At 39.6% G+C, this 22,246-nt stretch overlaps 1 protein-coding gene across 8 annotated transcripts in view; it reads left to right on the forward strand.

Moving 5' to 3' along the window:
- The window catches only part of ENPP2 (ectonucleotide pyrophosphatase/phosphodiesterase 2), a 71,414-nt gene that overhangs the window by 44,233 nt on the left and 4,935 nt on the right, over positions 1-22,246 (forward strand). For 5 of the 8 annotated variants that reach the window (XM_027884909.1, XM_027884903.1, XM_027884910.1 and 2 more), the window contains exons 12-24: positions 4,404-4,515; positions 5,852-5,977; positions 9,642-9,673; positions 10,475-10,602; positions 12,659-12,746; positions 12,894-12,981; positions 13,855-14,027; positions 14,310-14,361; positions 16,827-16,963; positions 17,445-17,580; positions 18,382-18,459; positions 21,001-21,133; positions 21,711-21,867. In XM_027884909.1, the coding sequence (XP_027740710.1) occupies positions 4,404-4,515; positions 5,852-5,977; positions 9,642-9,673; positions 10,475-10,602; positions 12,659-12,746; positions 12,894-12,981; positions 13,855-14,027; positions 14,310-14,361; positions 16,827-16,963; positions 17,445-17,580; positions 18,382-18,459; positions 21,001-21,133; positions 21,711-21,867 (1,440 nt within the window). Of the gene's footprint in view, positions 1-1,309; positions 1,463-4,403; positions 4,516-5,851; positions 5,978-9,641; positions 9,674-10,474; positions 10,603-12,658; positions 12,747-12,893; positions 12,982-13,854; positions 14,028-14,309; positions 14,362-16,826; positions 16,964-17,444; positions 17,581-18,381; positions 18,460-21,000; positions 21,134-21,710; positions 21,868-22,246 lie in introns of all 8 variants that reach the window. The other 3 variants (XM_027884904.1, XM_027884906.1, XM_027884911.1) reach the window with 2 other exon arrangements.

Consider the following 22,246-nt stretch of genomic DNA (forward strand, 5'->3'; position numbering starts at 1 on the left):
TCAGGACTGCACAAAGCTTGAAGCATTTTAAAAACAGAAAACTCTGGTGCTGCTTTATTAAAATGCCTTTCTGGAGAAAGACGAATGAGACTGGACTAGAATCTCCTTTCCAGCTGCTTGCGTTGGAAGCAATGAAACAGCATGGCAGATGGTAACATCCCCTTCCTCCCCTTCCCTGTTTATGTACCCCTGTAACTGAACAACTGGGAGAGGCTGCCTAAGTACACAGAAGTTTAATAGCATCATAAATCTCCAACTCTTCTCAAGCCCATTCAGGGTGCTCTGTCACACACAGCATATTGTAGTTTATCTCCTGGTAGGTGTCACCTGTCAGCGCTTCACACACCATCTGAGCCTGTGACTTGTGTCAGAGAGAGCAGGAGAGCTTAAAATTACAACCAAGAGATTAATGGGATAGTTGTTTAATCTAGCTATATCTTCTTTTTTTTTAAAGTTTTATAATTTTTTTCCCTTCCATAAGTCTGCCCCAGGTAATTGTGCATTCTGAACAATAACAATACCCAATGAGATGCCACACTGAAAGTGCTAGGAAATTAAATTCTTGAAATTGCCATGGAGCTGGTAATGAAGCAGGTAGCAGGGCAGATTTCTCATGCACTGCTGCTAATGTGCCCTACCTGGCTAATTTGAAGGATATGAGCTCCATTCTAACTGTCTCACCTTTGTAGCTCTGATCTGCAGACCCCAAAGAGTGAGTTCTGGTGATTTCAGTGGGCCACAAGGTCTGGCACACAATAGTGGCACCTGCTAATGCTATGGATGAAGGTACTTGGTGTCACTGATTCAACCAAAAAGTGGGTGTGGGAAACCTTGCAGAAGTCATTTAGACTGAACAGGCTCTGATACTCATTCCTAAGCCATCATTCAAGTAAAATGTTGCATTTCCATGAGAACTCTTCCCCAGACACTTATTAAATGGTGTGCAATGAATTTTGCTTCAATTGAAATTAAGTTAACTTAATTTTTTATAATATTAATGGATTAATATTTTATAACTAACACCCCCCATATAACTATATATTTTCAAAGCCAGAAGCCACACCTATCTTCTGAAACACCAATTTAATTTGCTTTTATGCTGTCTGCTCCTGTAACTGCTCTGCTTTCAGTACAATTTGGTGGATTCTCCCTAAAGAGGGACAGATCCTAAATTGTCCACAAGCCTACATTTTTGAAAAAGACAGAGCATTTATGCTTCAGGATTATCTGGCCCAGGTAGCTTTACTATCTGATGTGAGTTGAGATAGGCTTTTTTTCTGAGTCCAGACATCTCTCCCTGCCAGTACAGGAGAGTAGTTATGGCTCCCCTCTTACTGCGCCTAAGAGACCTAAGAGAAAGCTTCCTCCTAAGAGGAGACAGGAAAGACCAGTTGCAGCTCCAAAGAAAAGAAGAAAAGTACATAGAGTGGATCAGTATTCTACGGAAACTCGTCGGAAGAAAGTAAGTTTCAAAAATTTATCATGGAAGTGCCACTTTCCAGGCACTACATTGTCTTTATTTTTTTCAACGTGGGAGTTCATTCCATGCTTCAGGTTGGGATTTTGCAGCAAAAACTTTTATAAATGTACTGAAGGACCCAAAGGAAAGCAGCCAAACCAGACCAAGCCTTCTGGGAGCTATGTTTTTCTTATTTCAGATTGTTTGCATTAGGGAGAGTTGTCTTTATAATCCCTTTAATATTTTTAAATCCAGCCATCAGCTGGAGGCAATGTCAGATAAATCCCCAGGAAGACACTACCACTGTTGCTAACCCTTCTGAACTATTACAAATTCTGCAATAGGCTGTAGCTTCCTTAAATCCCAGCTCATAGAAGCGTGGTGATTATTCGAGATTTTATGTCTAATCATGATGGTTGTGGAACATGTGACTCAAAAAATCTAAAAGGAAAAGAACATTTGTTTTAAAAATATACATTTTAAAGTAGTTTTGTGACTTTGGAGGGTAAGGGATTCTTGATTACATGATTTCTGAATGCTGTATTTGCAATAGAGATGATGCACTACTCTGTTTTCATAAGGAAAAGGTCAAATAGAAATTGCTTTGTTAAGAAGTGTAAGTGGATGAAAAGGCCATTCCTTAGTGTACCATCCTTCTCCACCTGGCACTAACACACTAGGAGGGGTTATAGAGGGCTTCAGTATTACTTTCATTTCAGAAATTTAACTAAATAATTGAAAACCTCTTCAAATAAACAACCTACATAGTTCTCCTTTAAGCTTGAAACCAAAGCCTTGACACTACATGGTATCCTACAAGAGTCTTTAAACATCCTTCTCAGTACCTTTTTTTGTGGAGATGCTTTTTCAATGCTACCAGCTCTTTATTGTAGAACCATCTTAGAGATCCACAGGTCTTGAAAGATAAAATATTTCTGTACAGTCTTTCAAAGTCTTGATATTAACATAATAGGTGAAGAAAGATGCAAGAGCTTTATTTGTTTGCCAATAACTCTTTGAAAGCTACATCTGGGAAAGAATGTGAGCTGTAAGAGGAGATAAATTGCTGAAGAGAGTAGCTAAACAAAATTATCTCCACTTGAAATCTCTGTAATTATTGTTGCAAAATAAAAAAAAAAAAATTTAATCATTATTATTTCTAAAAGAAGCCTGAAGCCTGCTGACAAAAGTAAACATCAATGGGAAATCCATCTGATACTGATCTCTTCACTCTTGTGACCAGTGGCAGGACTTGAGGAAACGGCATGAAGCTGAGTCAGGGGAGGTTTAGGTTGGATATCAGGAAAAGATTCTTCACCCAGAGACTGGTCGAGCACTGGAAGAGACTCCCCAGGGAAGTGGTCACAGCGCCAAGCCTGACAGAGCTCAGGGAACATTTGGACAATGCTTTTGGGCACATGGTGTGATTCTTGGGGTGTCCTGTGCAGGGCCAGGAGTTGAACTTGATGATCTTGATGAGTCCCTTCCAGCTCAGTATATCTGATGATTCTATGGATTTCCAGCTTCCTTGAATAAGCTTTGGATTCAGAGTAAATGCTTTATTTTCTTGTATGGTTGACATTGTATAAATAGTTTCATAAAAATGAAATTCCCATTTGTAGAAGAATTTTTTTTTTAATTTGAGAGTGGAAGAATGCTGAAATAGACAATTTTCTTTTTTTCTGAACTTGAGTGTTTCAAAGTTTTTACTAAAGTGACTATTTAGGCTTTCCTGAATTAAAATATTTCAAAATTTCACCCTTTGTCTGAACCACTTCCATATGTTGCCGAAACTGTTCCTTCTGTTCCCCACCGTGATTCCTTCTCTCATAAGTCACTTCTCTGTGTATTTATAGTGCCACATGGGAGTTGATATTTCCTTCTCATCTTATAACCTATCAGACTCATTTAACATGTATCTTTTAATGACTCAGGTAGAGGGAGAATTTCTGAACCATATCTTTCTGAGCCACACTAACATGGTGTCTATTTTGGAAAATTCTGCCAAAATCTAGTTCTTTTTCCTCATCCATAATTTGTTATAATTCTTTTTGTTACTGGGAGAACTTTTTATTGTGGATACTTGGATCAGCCAAATCAAACAGACAAGTGAGGAAGAAGTTGCCATATAGTGACAATAAATGTTTTCTTCTCAAAACCAAAACAAAATCTGAGTCCTCTGCCTAAAAATCTTACTTTTCCCTCCTCTGTGCCATCTGTAAAAAATATTTCATCTTCTTAAAGCTGGAAACACAGTTCCTGTATCCTGCTGTTTTCTGGTTTTTTTCTTAATGAAAATGAAACTTAAATTAAGAAATCACAGTATTGTATCTGTGTTCTCTGGGGCCTATTGACTATTTGGCCAGAACTGTCATTTGAGCTGTTGGAAACTCTTGGCTTTGAGGCTGAAGAACGTTCCCTCTGAGCCCCTTGTGCTGCTCAAGTGACGTGCATGTTGTCATCCAAGTATCAGATGTTCTTTGAAGTGAATTTCATTAAGTGACTTGGCATGTGAATCCCAAGTCCAAAGCTTCATTTCATGTTCGTGCTTTGACTAAACCATTCACATAAAATAGCCTTTTAAAAATACTGTTCTTTATTTATAAGAAATGAACTGAACCCCAAAGTCAGATGTGCTTTCCTACAATCTCTACATGGTTTTACCAACTGTACACATGTTCACAGGAGGCCCAGGATCAGCCATAAAGATCTTTTGCTGTCTTGTGTCAGCATCTCAGCAGGGCTTTCACATGATGAAGTGGTGGTGCAGATATGCAAAAGGAAATGGTATGATAGTTGTGGGTGTAACAGCTCAGCCAAGGCTTTGCCTCTTGACCTGGATGGCTACTCCTACCAGAGTTTTGCCAAAGGACCACCAGTTGTAGTAGCAGGAAAGTTGCAATGACAGAATTAACTCTTTTTTTCCTTCTGCATATTGATGCAGATGATGGTGAATCCTCTGAGAGAGATTGACAAGACAGTAGGACAACTAATGGATGGTCTGAAACAGCTGAAACTACATCGATGTGTCAATGTCATATTTGTTGGAGATCATGGTAAGTTTTAAAATATAATATTTATCAAAAAATAAATGCTTAAGTAATGTAGCTGTAGATATGATAAGTGAAATGAAAGTTCCATTTAATTTTTTTTTTTCTGGTAGTTTAACACCCCCAAATGAGCCATTTGGGTATGGACTGGCCACTCAGCTCACCTATTAATTGTCATTGGGGGACTTTCACAGCAGTGATCTGGGTATTTACATCTTCATTTAGAGCTTTTTAAATCCTGACTTTTCTGATATCACATCCAAGTGCAGCTCTTCTTGTGTGTTTTGGAAGGCTATAATGTGCCTAGAGTAATATTTTTGTCAGTTTTTATGGAAGGAAAATATTTAAAAACCCTGTTCTCCTGTACGTGAGGAGAGAAGTAGGACTTTGGATCAAGGAATTTCCATGGCAATTAGGGGGTCAGGTTATCCAGCTAGGAGAAAGACTGGAATATCTTTAGGAGACTGTGTTCAGCTTGGATGGAAAAGTCATCAAAATAATGGAGGAAGGAGGTAAAAAGATATTTCATGGTCAGATAGAGAGGCACCTAAAAGAGGAGATATTATTTGGTTGGTCTCATTCTTTCAGACATCAGAAGAAACTTTACAATATAAAAAATAGTAAATATTAGCAAAGGCAAAAAGAAAAAGAGTTTTATTAAAGAAAAATGCAACCATATTTGAGAGAAACCTGATTTTACGTAACTTTTTCAGCGATGCCACCAAAGATCCTGTTCTGTTTTCGTCTTTGTTCATGAAAATCTCCCAAAAACCACTAATATCAGCAATAAAATGGCTTATGCCTCCTTTCTGGCTGTGGGGAGAGAAGGGTAAGGGGCAGGAAGGATTTCCAGAGGTGGCAGTTTTGTGCTGAGAACCTTCTGTGTTTGGCAATACATTCCTCGTCCCCACAAATGGCTGCAGGAGAAAATTGTTTATCTGCAGCTGCCTTAGAACAGACCACCAACAGACAATACCTTTTGTGTGTGATTTCTCTTAAAATCACTTGTTTAAAAAGAAATAATCCCCAAAGTAGTACACTAAACTAGAAACAGACTTTGATTTTTCCACGAGCTTAATTTGGAGTTGTGTCAGTGCACACATGGTATATGTGGTGACTGTTTCTACAACCCCAAGACTGGTATTTCTCTTGTATAGGCAAGTGCTAAAATCAATCCCAGTTTGACTCCTAACAGTGTATTATGTTGGAATTAGATGGCTATAAAGAATAAGATTAGTCATCCAAAATCATATATATAGGGTATTTGAGGTCTCTTTATTTTCCTGTTCTGGACAATGTGTTTGTTTTCAGGCTGGATAAATTTTGCATTTTTCTTCTGCAGGGATGGAAGACACTACTTGTGAAAGAACTGAATTTTTAAGCAACTATCTGACCAATGTGGATGATATCATTTTACTGCCTGGATCTTTAGGGCGAATTCGCCCTAGGCCTAGCAATAACCTAAAGTGTAAGTTAATTTAATAATTTCTCTTATATCTTGAGAACTGGACTTCATTCCTTCCTTGGACTGGTGTTATCCAAAGGGTGTGAATTTTCAGTGTGTTGGCAGGAATTTTAGAGGGAATCCCACGGCTCACCAGCTGCTTGCTCCCTTCCCAGTCTGTAGTTCCCAGACCCCACAGTGATAGAGCTACCAAATGGATGGTTGAAATGTTCTGGGTTAAACCTCACTCTTTTAGATCAAGGAGGAGTGGGAACTCCACGCCAGCTTCATGTACCAACTTACGTGTTCTTGTGAGTTTATTCATGCACTTTTCCCCTCTGTCAACAAAAAATGGATTTGGACGATCTGAGCACTGCACAGATTGGATACAAAACTGCATCTCATACATTTTGAGTTAACAAGAAAAAAAAGTGAATTGTGAATTTTGAATTCAGTAGTTTTATCAAACTTTTGGCATAGATGAGAAGCAGTGTGGGTTGCTAAACAGCAACAGACTGGAGATGTTGAGGGATATAAGGAAGATTTAGAGTATGCATTCAGGGCCAATGTTGACAGTAAAACTCATTTTATTTGAAATATGCTTTTAGAAATTCACCCTAACTTAGTCTTTGAGATCAACTGATCTTTGATTAGATCACTCAAGGCTCAGGCAGGAATACTCTGATGAAGCTAACTCTGTGATTTCAAGCGTTACTGGCTGCTGTCCTCCTGCTCCTGAGGAATACCACCTCCAGGGCAGCAGTACCAGGACAGGGCTTGTGCCAGCACTGTGGCTGCTCTGGCTCAGTGTACCAGGGCAAAACTGGCACTGGCAGCAGTTTAAGCTACCGTGCAAACTGTGTAACCCCTAAACTAACCATAAGTATCTGTTTTTAGCAGATACAAGGGTGACAGCAGATACAAGCTGCAAGGGTGACAACTTCTGATAGAGGGGAAGATCAGATAGTTGGGACAGCCACCTGTCCTTTCATAACACTTCGGATATGCTTTGGTTGAGGACAAATTTCACAGAAAAGTTGATCTTTGAAGATTAAATACTTTGAGAATAGTAGCAGAAATCATAAGAATGTGGTAAAACTTCCTTAGATAGTGATTTATGTATGCATTTATTTTGCTATAAACTTATTTACCTGGGCTTTTATGCTTAAGCAATACATAATGAGCATGGAACCATCTGTTGATTTGAACAATCTGTTCAAACATAGTAGACTACCATAAAGATTGAATTCCTACACTCCACAGTCTACTGAAAGAAAATTACAGTTCTGAGAAGTCTTTTAAAGATCTTTCAATCTTGAATTCCTAAATTGCTGAGCAAAATAAGTTTTCCTTGGAGGGTGAATGACAGTATCTTTCAAAAAGATCAGCTTGTCTCACTGACCTCTGAGTCACACCATTGGTTTTCCTGCAACAGCATTTTCCTCTTTTGGCCTCTGTCCACAGCTTCCTACTTTGCATATTTGCAATTGCTTGTAAATTTTTGAACATAGAACAAAGAAGCATGTTTCTTAGCTTTGGAACTGGGGTTTACCCCCTTAAATGGTAAATTGCCAACTTTTTTGTTCCTCCTGCATTTTCCTGTTCCATAATACTGTTTCAGTACTGCAAACACATCTTTGCCATGAAAAAACCTCTAGCTTGTGTTTTGAGGTTCAGTAGAGCCCATTCCAAGCTTGGCAAGATCACTGGTGGTCTAGAGGGTAAAGGCGCTGCGCTGTCACCACAGAGACCTGGGTTCGATTCCCGGTCGGGGCCACTCCCCGGGCAGATGGAGCTCGTTAGCCCATAAGGCAATCCATCTATGTCCTGAGGACCTCACTGCCACTGTCCAAGCGTGCTTGGCCCCGGCAGATGAACCTCAGGATTAAAGGGTGGGCTCAGTTCCGTGCACACTGTGTCTCACCTAAAAAATCCAATGCGCAGGCTGGAAGGTGTAAAGACCTTCCCCGGTTCTTCGTTCGCGAAGACTGGCCCCATTATTAGTTAAACAAGAGATTTTCACTTCCTAAGATTTTCTTTTAGCCTGTTTTTTTCTCCTGAGACCGAATAATGCTTTATCCCACTCCCCAGAAGAAGACAGTATGGACTGTTGCTGGTTTTGGCTTTCTGCATCTTGCATGTCCCTTTAATAGTCCAAAGACTTATCCAGAATATTTTACTTTGGCTTTTCACTTACTCAGCAGTAGCCTATGAAATTGGTCAGATGTTAAAAGTGACCAAAAAATGCTACATATTTATCATACTGCTTCTAACAGCACATTGTTGCATTCAAACGTGCTTTGAAAATTTTTCAAGGAAAGTAATTGTGTTTCAGGATGATTTTTTTATTTTAAAGAAGAAAGGTCAAAAGTCTTGAAAGTATGTGTTTTCAAAAAATAGAATTAAGCTAAGGCCCAATCTTAAAGCAATGAGAACACTACAAAGCAACTACATATCAATGAGCCATCACGTGGCATGTGCAGGACAACCAGGGATCAGGTCCATCCAGCATGGGCTTGACCAACCAGATCTCCTACTATGACAAGGCAACCTGCTTAGCGGATGAGGGGAAGGCTGTGAATGTTTTCTAACTGGACTTTAGTGAAGCCTTTGGTACTGTGTCCCACATCATTCTCTTGAGAAACTGGAAGCCCATGGCTTGGACAGATGCACCTTCAATGGGTTAAAAACTGGCTGGATGGCTGGGCCCAGAGTGTTCCCCAGGGCTCAGTATTTGGACCAGTTCTGTTTAATACCTTTACTGATGATCTGGACAAGGGGGATCAAGGGAACCCTTAATTAATGTGCAGACAACATCAATCTGGGTAGGAGTGTTGATCTGCCAGCGAGTAGGAGGGCCCTACAGAGGGATCTGGACAGGCTGGATCAATGGGCTGAGGCCAACAGTATGAGGTTTAACAAGGCCAAGTGCTGGGTCCTACAGTCTGTCACAACAACCCCAGGAAGAGCTACAGGCTTGGAGAACAGTAGCTAGAAAGTGGCCCAGGGGAAAAGGACCTATGGATGTTGGTTGACAGCAGCTGAATGCAAACCAGGTGTTCAGCTGGCCAAGAAGGCCCCTCACTAGGAGAAAGATATGGAAGTGTTGGAGCGTGTCCAGAGAAGGGCAACGAAGCTCATGAAGGGTCTGGAGCCCAAGCCTTAAGAGGAGCAGCTGAGGGAGCTGGGAGTGTTCAGCCTGGAGAAGGGGAGGTTCAGGTGAGACCATATCACTCTCTACAACTATCTGAAAAGAGGTTATAGCCAGGTGGTGGTTGGTCTCTTCTCCCAGGTAACAAGTGATAGGACAAGAAGAAATGGCCTCAAGTTGCACTAGGGGAGGTTTAGATTGGATATTAGGAAAAATCTCCTTGCAGAAAGGGTTGCCAAGCATTGGAACTGCCTGCCCAGGGATGTGGTGGAGTCACCATCTCTGGAGGTATTTAAAAGACATGTAGATGTTGCATTTAGGGACATGGGTTAGTGGTGGACTTGGCAGTGCAGAGTTAATTGTTGGACTTCGTGATCTTAAAGGTCTTTTCCAACCTAAACAATTCGATGATATGTACAGATACTTTTAGTAAAGATCAGTGAACTATTAGGAAGTATGCTTGTATAAACCTTGTGTTTTCTTCTGTGAATTTTTAATCTTTTTTATTTTTGTCTTTTTTTTCCCTTTGCTTAACAGATGATCCTAAAGTGATTGTTGCCAACCTTACAGTAAGTATTTAGGACTGGGAGGTATCTGTCTGTATTGCTCTGTTCACATCTTGATTTGTGGCGTTATTCAGCTTTCCCTGTTCATTCTTTAGGAAGGAAAACAAACTATTATCATGAATAAAGAGTGTTAGATGGTGCCCTTCATGATTGCACATTAATGTTTGTCATACATTTCTTTGTTTGCTGCCATAGTAGCTTCTTTAACCTTTTTGGGCAGGGCAGACACAGAATCTCTTGGAGCATCTTTACTCCCTGAATTGAGTCTGCTTATCCATTGCTTCAGAAATGGAAAGTAATCTTTTGGGGTAAATATTTTACTAGTGCTTTGAAGACACTGAAAAAATGCATTTGACAGCCTTCAACTTCACTAGCTTTTAATGGAAGAAAAGTGTATAAAATAAAACAAAAACAAACCCAAATTTTGTAACCAGATGGCTTTAAATATATCTCATGCAGATGAGGTATATTTTTGAGCATTCAGGTTTCCTCTGAAACTTAAGCTTTGATGCAGTTAGAATAAAATTCTTTATCTGTGAGCTAAGTAAGTGCGATGTTTTGGATGATGCTTCCAATAAGACTCTCACAAGAATGAACCTTTTCAAATATATCTTTGAATGACTCCCAGGTCCCTGGAGGTAAGGAAATACTGTACAGAAATGACTCGCCTACATACTCTAGATGTATACTTTGTTTTCAAGACACCATCAGTGATGACTTCAACAACTTGATTTCTGTAGTTGAAGGGTTTATGTGTGCCTTAAGCTACTGACAGTGTGTCATTTGTAACCATTTATATTTCAGTGTAGGAAACCAGACCAGCACTTCAAGCCTTACTTGAAACAGCACTTGCCCAAACGCTTGCACTACGCCTACAACCGAAGAATTGAGGATGTTCATTTGCTGGTGGATCGCAAATGGCATGTGGCAAGGTAAGCCCTTGCCTTTGCCTCCATCCCGATTTTCAGTCTTCTTCTCTGGGGAAAACTGATTGCCTTGTCTGTTGGCATCCTGCTCCTGTACCTGTACCCTGTGAGCAAGAGGAGTTTCTAACTCCTGGTGAGGTTCAATAACATTTGATGAGGGAGGATGTGGTTCAGAACACACAATATTTTTAAGTTTTGGAAAATCAGTCACTGGATAGAGGTTAAAACCCCAGACTGATTTTCTCAAGCGGCTTTGTGGGTTTTGACTGAAGAGCTCAACTGGGGAGCACAGAATGTGGGAGGAAGGGGCAAGCTTATGCAGTGAGGGGATGTTCAGGAGGAATCTGAGTGGATGCAACAGGTGAATGGAAAGAAAATGGAGATATTGACAGAATGGGTGAATGCCTAAGAACATGTGGAAGGGTATGACAGGGTGGCTATCAAAGTGCTGTGCTAGCAGAGTATTGTGTTTCAAACCCACAGAAAGCCAGGATGCTTTAGCTCAGAGAAAACCCTGGTTTGGGTTGCTCTTCCACATATGAACTTTCAGTTATAAAATATGGGCAATTTTTAACATGTGTAACATTATTTTTAAATTTTAAATAATAAATATTAATTTTAATTTTTAATATCTTATAACTGTAAAGCTAAAAATTGAGTGAGGAAAACCAAGTTGGCAACTAACCAGAGTGAACAGGAGATGAGTAGCCTTTGTTTATAAACTGTGCACAGTTTTCTTTTTTAATATTCTTTTGACACATGTTGTGTATTACAGTATGAAAATGGTTGAGTCTTTATGCATGAAGCTGATTCAGTGGTTCTTGGAAGATGACACAGCTTTTGGCTCATGCTAGTCTGTTAGGAGCTTTAAATTATGGTAGGGTTTTTTGCCCATATAGCTGCCAGGCAAACACTCAGTCTGTTGTAAGTGCCTTTTGACATCTGTGCTTATCTTTCCATGAATTATGCAAGGAACACTCTGCTGAAGTAGTGAATGAGAAAGCCCAGTGGCTTTCTTGCATAGCTCCACTGGCTGGCTGGCTGCCCCATGCAGTCACTGTGGAAGGGGTTCATGTGCATTTCAAGGAATCACACTCTGAATTTTAGGCCTATAAAAGTTTCAGGTTTAAGAATTTTGCTGGAACCGATGAGATTGCCCAGGTTGATTTATATTTAGCAATTTCTTATTAATTGCATCCGACTTTCTTTGGTTTATTTATTAATTTTCAGAAATCTCATCCACCAATAATTCATTTGTTAATGTAACTGTAATTCATTGTATGTTCACAGCCAGCAAAATGGTAGTCACAGACCTGCTTGTTGTAACCCTAGAAATTTACAAGGCCAAAATCAAACTTTGGTGGAGCATTATTTTATTGCAGAGAAAGAAATTAATTTGTAGGATTAGCTTGTCAGCTGCATGTATTGCCTGCACATGTCCCATAATACTATAAAAAAGTACCCTGAAACAAGCTGGTAATTATAATTCCTACGACACAATATTTATTTTTCCACTTATTTTGTAAAAAAACCTAGCTCAGTAACAAGCTGATAATTAGCACTCCTGTAGTACAGCACTTATTATCTCAGCTATTTTTCTTCATGAAAATCTTTCTCTTGTCCTTTCAGCTTTCTTTCTGCTCCCCATTTTTGTTTATGGAAGGCAAACAGGAGAAAACACTTTATAGCATTGTTTGACATTTGCAGCACTGTAAAATCACAAATGTGCTTTAGGGAAGCCTCTGTTGGTCTTCTGAGGATTGGAACAGTATGGTCCAACACCTCCAGTCTGCAGGAGATTTTGTGACATGAGAAAGTCAGAGAAAATAATTAATACTGAGGCTTTTGTCAAGAATAAGAGTTGTCTCTTAGTTTTACATCCTTCTTAGAGTGGGAGCAGAGGGAGAGACCCTGGAGACACTGGATAAGCCTGCAGTCCCCACTACTGCTATTCAAGAAAGATAAACAATGCACTGCCCTGTAATGTTATGCTTCCTGCTCCAAAAGTATATCATCAGGTCAGACACCTTTGAGGAAATTTTCTAATACTTTTTCAATTTAGGAAAGCTGTGGATGTTTACAAGAAACCAACAGGAAAATGTTTCTTCCATGGAGACCATGGCTATGACAACAAGATAAACAGCATGCAGGTATGAGCAGTGCAGTAACCTTTTTGGGAGGGTCATTGAAGGCAGAAGAAATTGAAGGTCTCTGAAATGTAAATACTCAGTGAAAAAAACCCTACATTTTAATGCTCTTATTTTGTATTCTTCTTCCTTTTTTTTTTTTTTTTTAAGACTGTCTTTATAGGTTATGGTCCCACCTTCAAGTACAAGACCAAAGTACCTCCTTTTGAAAACATTGAACTTTACAACGTCATGTGTGGTAAGCTGCCTGCCTGAGAACTTGCACAAGCAGCAAGCTGTTTTGGTCAGCAGGGCTTCATTTAGGCACCCTTGAGCTCATGCCCTGAGCCCCTCCCAGTGTTCTTTTCCTGCTTCCCCTTTCCCAAGCACTTACCAGGTGGGCTGAAGACACTTCTCAGTTTGCTCTATTTTAGCAGCTGGCCAGTGAAGGGGATTTTGATGAGTGCAGCTTGACACCACTAAAATGTGTGTTGTCCACATCTCAGCAGTCTAGGAAGGAGGTTTCTGTTCAGAAACTGCTTCTACAACTGCATGTCTCCTGCAGCAGCTCAGGTTCATCACTTAGTTTTCTGTGGCATCTTCTGGTATGATTCTGTCTCCTGAATTTGTACTGAAACCATGAAGAAGAATCAGATGGTTTATAAAAATATTCATTAGGATTTTTAATACTTTTTCTAGCACAATAAATGTTTTTCTAGCACAATAAAACTTTCAAGGGGTTTCAAAGGTGTCAATTTTTTCCCCTAAACATGTAATACCTAAGAGGTAGTTATCCCTTATTTATAAATCACTAGGTCGTAGATGTTTGGTGTAAGGTCAGTACACTGACAGCAGGGTTTGCACTGGAAGCTGAAGGAGTAGTTACAATAAAACTTTTCCAGTGTCTTGATGCAAATTAACCTTCTTGTCATAAAGGCAACAATACTATTCATTTGACATCTGAAATGTTATGATTTGGACAAAATATCAGTATTTTTATTACATTAAAAGTTTTCATTAACATGCTGTGGGTGTAAACAGTACTGCTAATAAATGTCTTGGCTCAGTAGAGTTGTTGTGAATACATATTTGAAATCTAACAATCATTCATATTTCTTTGGTGATTTTATAGATCTGCTTGGATTAAAGCCTGCTCCCAATAATGGCACTCATGGAAGTTTAAATCACCTACTGAGAGCCAATGTTTATAAACCAACTGTGCCAGATGAAGTTGCTAAGCCACTGTATCCTGTAGCCCTACCTTCTGCATCAGATTTTGATATAGGATGTACATGTGATGACAAGGTAAGTGTTTAGGATCTGTGGAAGCTTCCACTATTAGCAGTAGTTTCTAGTAATTTTGTAGCCATTTTATTTGTTTTGAGAGGGTTTTATCCACAAGAATTCCCTATATCCTTCCTGTGAAGTGTTTCAGCCCTTTTGGAACAATTATGGCTTTTTGTAAAGAAGGAGACAAGAAAATCATCAGTGTCTTATAGCACTGGTTTTGCTTTGCTAGACACCTAGCAAAACAGGATATCGGAATGCTCCAATGATCCTAATCTTTTTCTTTTTTCTGTTCTTGAGAAGAACAAATTGGATGAACTCAACAAGCGCTTTCATGTCAAGGGAACAGAAGGTAAGAGCCTGGTGCCTCAGTTAATAAAATCTAGTTCTGTTTTCTTTTACAAATTACTTTGTGTCATTAAAAACAGAGCAACTCCTGTTTTGGTTTATATAATATGTAGTAAACTGTCTTTTCAAGTAACTGTCAAAATAGCACACAGACATTCATGAGATACATGGGCAAGGCAAAGTGCTGCTCACATGAGGGAATGCACACTATCTTGTCTTGTTACCAGGACTAAAGTATCACTCACAGTAATAAAAATTTTATTTCTTCCATTCCTTTACTTTTAGAAGTTTTAAACTCAGGCATGGAAGCAGAGACAAGAGGAAAGGAGAGGGTGCATGAGGCAGTACTTCATTCAACCACAAGCTACAAATGGGGAAAGAAATATAGACCACATCTGCATGCTGTTTTATCAGTGTTGTTCTGGCTTGGGTTTCACCTAGAAAGGATGCTACAGCTGCTTTGACAATCCCTGACTAGGTCTCTAGTGCTTGTTTCTTAGGGTGCAGGTTACCCAGTGAAACAAGTGTTTTGGTGGTTCAGGGATACTCAGCTCAATTCCACCCCTCTTCAGTGTTCCAGTCAATGTTACTCCCAGGAGAAAGCATTCCCTGCTCTCCCTGCACCTCATTCCTGCAGCCTCCCTGCTGTATTCCATCACTGACTTCCATGTGGCTGCACTCTCAGATGCGTTCGAACTGTGGTCCAGATCAAAGCGAAGCAACAGGAGCAGAGAGGAGAGGACAAGAACTGCTGATGGAAAGGCAAATCAAGGCAGAGCTTCTCACAGCTGTGATCCAGTTCAGCATAACAATTCTCAGCATTTCCCTTACCATAACAATTGTCCAAATTAGCAAATTCTGAAGCTTTGTGTGTAGACATGAATTTTTGAGGTACCTCAAACTGCATTGCTCAGATGATTAAGGAGATTTGCTTTGATTCCCTTACGAAAGTATTTTTTGAATTTTTCTGTTGTTAACAGTCAGTGCAGCTTATCCTTTAGTTTCTAAAGGTTATTCATCTTATGTTAGTTAAATTGCCTTTCTGCAGCTCTCATCTTGTGAAACTGATTTTTCCAATTAATGAAGGGCTCCTCCTTGCTGTGGCAATTTCTAGCGTCAGGAAACAATACTCTTGCCATTGTAGTCTGGAGTATCTCAACATCTCTGTTTTTGATTATGGTTTTGGTGCTTCCTCCCTGTAGTAATATAAAAAGAGTATTTTTGGTATATTTTAAGATGTAAGCACTTAAACCAATTACACTTGTTAGTTTGTCAGTTTGCTGCTAAATAGAACGATGAACCCCTTATTTAAACAACAAGAAGTTCTGCTAGGTACAAGTTATTTTGTTTTACTTCATGACAGGCTGTAGCACCTGTTCACAGACCTTCCTGCATTTATTTGTTAGTTCCTTTCTCCCACACAGTGCACCATGTTGCTATTCACATGCAGAAGAAAAAGATGACTTCAGCTTCTTTTGAACAAAGCAAGTTTATCATCTCTATCCTTAGACTAGGCTTTCCCTACTTTTTTTGTTGTGCCCTGCAAAAATATCCTCTGTTTGGACTGAAACACTAATAAAACATGTCCTTTTCTTTCAGGTTAAATGCCTATCTGTAAACTGTATTAGGCTGCTTTCCTTGTTTCCAGGTTTTAATTTCTAAAAGCAAGCCAAGTGCTTTTGCCAAAAGGCTTATCAAAATCAATGACCTGTCCGGGGCAGTTCAAGATTAGCCAGGAAATTTATTTTTCTTCTATCTCATTCAATGTTTGTGTCTTTTTATAAGCAAGCTTGTCAGAGTTATCTAAGGACATTTAACTGTAACTTATCACTGAGACAGAAGAAAAGCAAGTTTTACAGAGCTGGAGGTGTTTTTGTAGCCAAAGTTAGGAAATTTTTTTTCTTTTCTTTGTTCGTTTTCTTTGATATTACTAGAAAAAAAATAGCACACTAATCTTCAGAACAAAATCTGTATCAACCAAGGGGAGAAAACCTATTCTTTTAGTGAGTGATCACTTCTGCCTCCCTTTTGAGAGGAAGTTTACAAAAAACATAAGGAAACAGAAAATTCAGAGGGGAATGGCAGGACTGCTAGAATAGGGACTGATGTAAAACTACAAAAAAAGTGCTTATCACCTCATGTGTGACTGAGATACGGACACAGGGATCCTTGGGGAGTCTCCTGTGTTTGGAGACCTCTCTCTATGCTATGACCCCAACAAGCTTTCAAGGTTAGAATGGAATTTTAATCCCAAAGAGGGTTGTGAGCCTGGAATGAGGATCCCAACCAGAACTATTGAAGAGTTGCTGCTCTGTCTGTTGAAAGATTTTTTTAGCAGTTATGCAGGGTCAGTGTCCCATTAACGATGACTGAAAAATCAGCATGTGACAGAAAGCCACCCCTCCCCCGTTTTTTTCATCTTTAAGTTTTTCAGTAATAAATGTAAATGTAATTTCTTCTAATCTGCAGAGAAGCATCTTTTATATGGGCGCCCTGCAGTACTGTACCGCACAAAGTACAATATCTTGCATCACCATGACTTTGAAAGTGGCTACAGTGAAACATTCCTGATGCCTCTCTGGACATCCTACACTATTTCCAAACAGGTTAGTGCTGTCCTTCCTCTTGAAAAAGTGCTTAAAAATCCCGGGGAAATTTCTTTGGTACCTGTGTTCTTGAAGTCCTGAAATTCCCCTTCCCGACGAAGATTTTCCCATGAGAAATTATGTCAAATACTGTCGCAATCAGTGCCCAAATTCTTTTTTTCCTTCATGAGGGAGGAATTTTCAGGCAGAAGGATTGTATATTTCTGTCCCTATTTTAATTTTATTTTTAATTTTTGTTCACTGGGGGTTTGTTTTATTATGAGTGACTTCATTTGAATTATTTCCCATGGTGACTTCTGCTACCTGAAGAAGGGGCTCTGCAGTAAATGCAGGAGCAGGATTTGGTTGTACAGCTGGGTGGTTTATTTTACTGCACACAAGGCCTTGCGTATCATCTATTGACGGTATGAAATAGATTTCTTTCATCTATAAAAGCTGAAATTACTCTTTTTGTTGTTTCTCTCTGTGTTCCTCAATGCAGGCAGAGGTATCAGGAGTCCCAGAGCACCTGTCCAGCTGTGTGAGGCCTGACCTGCGCATTTCTCCAGGAAACAGCCAGAGCTGTGCAGCCTACAGAGGCGACAAACAGCTCTCCTATGGCTTCCTTTTCCCTCCTCGTGAGTTTAGATAGCTTTTTAATACCTAGAGATTTTGTAATTTTACTTTTTTTGGGGGGGAAATCCTTAGGTACGAACATACTCTAGGCACAGCTCCCAGATATAAACAGACTAATTTGAATTCAAACAACAGTAAGATTGTTTTTAATTTATAAATGTTTTTAATTTATAAATCCGAATTAGGCTGCTGCATACTCTAAAAATTTCTACCATCCTATTGAAATAGTGCTAGTGGAAACCCTGTGTAAATGTGTCCTAGATTCTCCTGGTTCAGTTGCTTTGGTTCAATCTTGGAGCAAGAATTTTCTGGGATTAGTAAATTTTCAAGGGACACAACTGTCTCATAGCTGTGAATTTCATTGCTCTGCCTTCCTCACTCAGTGGCTGAAATATTTTATGGTGGGTTTCTGAAATGGAATTACTGGTGGGAGGCTCACTCAGAACTAGAAGATAATCCCACACTCCTCATTTGCCCTGGATATTGTTGGCCTCCTTAAAAGCTTGCAAAGCAGCTCTCTGACTTTTGAGACAGCAATATAAAGCTATATAAAAATATTGTGAACTGGTTGACAGTTGAAGCAAAGACAGAATCCTTCCTTTCCATGTTCAGTTGTCACATTAAAGACAAATTTTGTCTTTATGACAAATGTAGTGTGTGCTTCTGAATATAGCATTCAGATTGCTGTTTAGATTATAGTATTCCTGGTGGTTAATCTCTGAAGCCATTTTTAAAACATTTTTATATTCTTTGATATTCTTATATTTCATCTTATTAATATTTTTCTGTTTCACTGTTTTCAGAATTAAGTTCCTCTGCAGAAGCAAAATATGATGCTTTTCTAATAACAAATATCATTCCAATGTATCCTGCCTTCAAAAGTAAGTGCCCTTTCTATGACTATACTTTTCTTTCCCAACAAGCATTCTTTTACTGTGTGTTGGATTATGGGAGAAGTTTAAAACATAAAGTTCAGTTACCTGTAGCCAGCAGATAATACATGTAGGCACCTGTATAGTTTTAGGTGTGGGCAGGCAAAATACTGCAAGAAAGGCTGAAGTCTTAAGAAAGGTTTATTTTCCTTGGTGCTGGGCTAAGGTAAGAGCACAGACAGGTCAGCAACTTTGCTTTTCAACACAGTAATTCACTTTTTGTAAGACCATTGAGATTCTCTTGTCTGCAGCCCAAGCTAGTGCAGAACATACCTAAGCAACGTTTTTACTTCTCAGCTGGAGCCTGAGAGCGTGCACAAGCCTGGGAGCCCTCAGTGTGTTGTTGTAGGTCGGGAACAAGTGATTGCATATCATTTTTCTCTCCATACCCTTAAAGGGAGATGGAACATATTTATTACCTATAAAAAAAAAAAAAAAAGAAAAGAAAACAAATTTATGGAAAATGAGCAATGATTTAAACCTGGCTGAAACTTTCAGTACTTCAGGGATATAGTATTAACATTTCTTTTGTCTGCACATCCGTTTTCTCTCTAGTTTTGCCAAGAGGTAGGAAAGCCATCAGGCTATTCTGGTGGCATTTTTGGCTTGGCAGGGATTGAGAAGCCTTGGAAGAATCTCAAGAGCCTGTTCTTGTGAGATTTCCAATTCAGATTTTAGGCCAGAGAGGTTTTGGATAAACATCAAAGCCTATGGGAACCTTTTTCTTTTTAACCAGAAAAGAGTGTTTTTAACTGAAAAACCTCTGAGTAGGAACAAGTGGTGATATTTGCTGCAAATTTGAGCAAAGGCACTTAACTGATTACAGAGTGCAAAATTATTGGGGATTTCCCACTCTTAAATCACTTCATAAAAATGTTCTTTATGCTAACGTTAATCTAAGAAATTTGGCTGAAATTCTAATCACAGGAGAATAACCCACGTCTAGCAAGCTCATTTTTTTATAGAGGCCTTCCTCTTCATCACAAGTGGGTGAAGGATTCCTTCAGAAAATATGCTGGCACTAATATGATTCCTGGGGAATTAAAAACCACTACATGTGTGCAGGTTGCAATGCTGAGAGCCAAGTATAAGCTCATTATATGGATCTTTTTCCACAGCAGGGAAAATACGAGGTGGCAGTTTTATGCTGTGCTGGCTTTGGTGGCAGTGCTGGCTGCAGAGGCCCCCTCCTCTTCTTTGTTTTTGTAATTCCCACCCCCATGGGCAATAATTCTGTGTCTATCTTTTCCATAGTGAGACTGCCTTGAGCAGAATGATGCCCCTGGGCTGGCCCCCCACTGCCCTGGAGTTGCTCTCTGTGTGGTTGCACTGGGAACTGGAGCAGGGAAGTGATTTAGCTACAAAACTTGAGGCAGTGGGAGGGAGGGGGAGTCTTTCCTTTCTGGACTGTTTTCATTGTTAAGGCATATGCACTGGAGGAGTGAGCAGCTGGAGGATTGGTACTGCCAAGTGGTTACTGCAGCTGAGGTCCTTGTTAGACCATTGCTGGGGGGTGTCCTGTGCATCAGCCCCAGCAGGGATTGCATGTGGCACTAGCAGCCTTAGGACAAGGTGTGCTGGGGAGCTCTCTGAGGCTGGCATTGCCATGAGCACCAGGCAACCACGGACTTGACCATCTGAGCTGGCAAGAAAAGAGTTAAATTTTTACATGTCTGAGAGGTTTTGTTTACACACACTTCTGTTAGTTAAAATAAAAAGGAAAAAAAAAAAAGAACAAAAAGAATTATGTAACTGGAGATTCCAGTGTGTTTCCCATCTTAACTTGTCAAGGTTGAGGAGGGCACGGTGGGAGAAAGTGTGTCATGCTCTTCCTGAAGGTTGCTGTAATGAGATGCTATGCTTTTGTCATCCTTGATGGCATCTGATTTAAAAGTTAGACATTTTGTATCCAAGGAGAATTTAACTGGATGAATATGACCTTTGTATTTCCCTTTCTCTTAAAGTGTTTGGATTTTGCATTTAATCATGGTGCTGTATTATTTTTTAAAATTAAAAAAGAACAAAACAAAGCAAAAAGTCACCATAGCATTGTTCACTGCAACTAGATAAGAAAGACAAAGACAGTGTTTACAGGGACATAAAAATCCTGTGAATAGCTTTTTCTACAGCTTGGTGAAGGAGCAGCAGAATCTCTATTGCAAGGCCTATGGCAATGCCAGCCTGGAAGTGGTACTGTGCATTTCTTTTATCACTGGTTGAGGGAAAAAAAAATCAGCAGAGAACAAAAGTCTGAATAGGCTTTATTGACAAAACAGAGCAAAGCTGCAGTAACTCTGTAATGTTTGGTCTTTGATTTCCCCTACAGTTGTGTGAATGATGTCCATTGGATTTTACCTTCAGGAAAGAAAAACTGTTTATAATCTTAACATGTTTTGACTTCCCAAATTTGAGTGTGTTGAGGGTTCTTTTCTTTTTGTTTGTTTGTTCATTTGAATTGATTTCTTTTGTTGTTTGTTTTTTTACCCACAGAGGTATGGAACTATTTCCAAAGGGTTTTGGTGAAGAGATATGCCACTGAACGAAATGGAGTCAATGTTATAAGTGGACCAATCTTTGACTATGACTATGACGGTTTACATGACACACCTGACAAAATAAAACAGTAAGAGTTTGTCTTTAAATTGGTTTGCTGTTTCTTCTCTTAATGATGACTTTATCTTAAACAGTTCATTACCTGCACATTATTTGATTTTTGGGAGGAAATTTGATTTTCTAGCTCTTTCTAAAATTATTGTTCATTAAAACTGAATACCCGTGTAGGTTGGACAGTGGTAAAAATAAGGAAATGGCAATTCAGCAATTAACTGTTCACCTTGACTTTGAAATTAAGTGTTCATCCTCGAGAGGAAGTTGAATTGTGTTCCACATTGTCTGTTTTCTCTGAAATTCTCCAGAAATTAAGAGCAGCGCTATTGAGTTACATACTCAGGTCTTTTGTTAATTCAGTAATGCTTTGTCTCTATGTCCCTGAACTAAAGAAGCCTTTCAGCACTGCATGGGTTTTTTCTGTAGCACAGTGTGAGCTAATTGGATGCTCATTTTCAGATATTGTTCAGGAATCAAGCACATCTCAACAATGTGTGTCCTCACACGTAGGAGACGAAAGACAATGTTCTTTGTGTAATCTCCCTCCAGACAAGTTCATCCTTTGTGGATAAACATTTGCTTTATTCCCGCAGGTTTGTGGAAGGCAGCGCAATCCCTGTTCCAACTCATTACTATGCCATCATAACCAGCTGCTTGGATTTCACTCAGCCAGCCGACAAGTGTGATGGACCACTCTCTGTTCTCTCATACATCCTTCCCCACCGGCCTGACAACGATGAGAGCTGCAATGTAAGTCCTGTTGCACCACACTAGCCCTGTGGTAAACAAATTCCTGGGACTCGTGAAAACCCATTACTATTAGAAGCTAATGCTCAGTGGTGTGTTGAACAGCAGCAAGGGGTAGTGACTCTGCTGAGTGTCATGTTTAGCTCGTTAGATAAAAGCACTCCTCTGTGATATCAGGGGAAATATGGAACTATTATTGCACCTAAAATTGTCTGGAAGAACTGACATGCAGTAGGTTGGCAGTAAACAACCTGTAGGATTCTACATTTTGGCAGACACTGTCAGTGTAACTTCAGAGCAGATTGGGGGGAGGTTGTATGTGTAGACATTGTCCTGGCAGCCAGCCTGATGTTTTTATCGAGGTCAGTTTCCATATGCAGGT

Source organism: Empidonax traillii, unplaced genomic scaffold (genome assembly GCF_003031625.1).
Source record: "Empidonax traillii isolate 1590-97213 ecotype Southwest subspecies unplaced genomic scaffold, ASM303162v1 scaffold157:size2224338, whole genome shotgun sequence".
In the NCBI taxonomy this organism is placed as follows: Eukaryota; Metazoa; Chordata; class Aves; order Passeriformes; family Tyrannidae; genus Empidonax; species Empidonax traillii.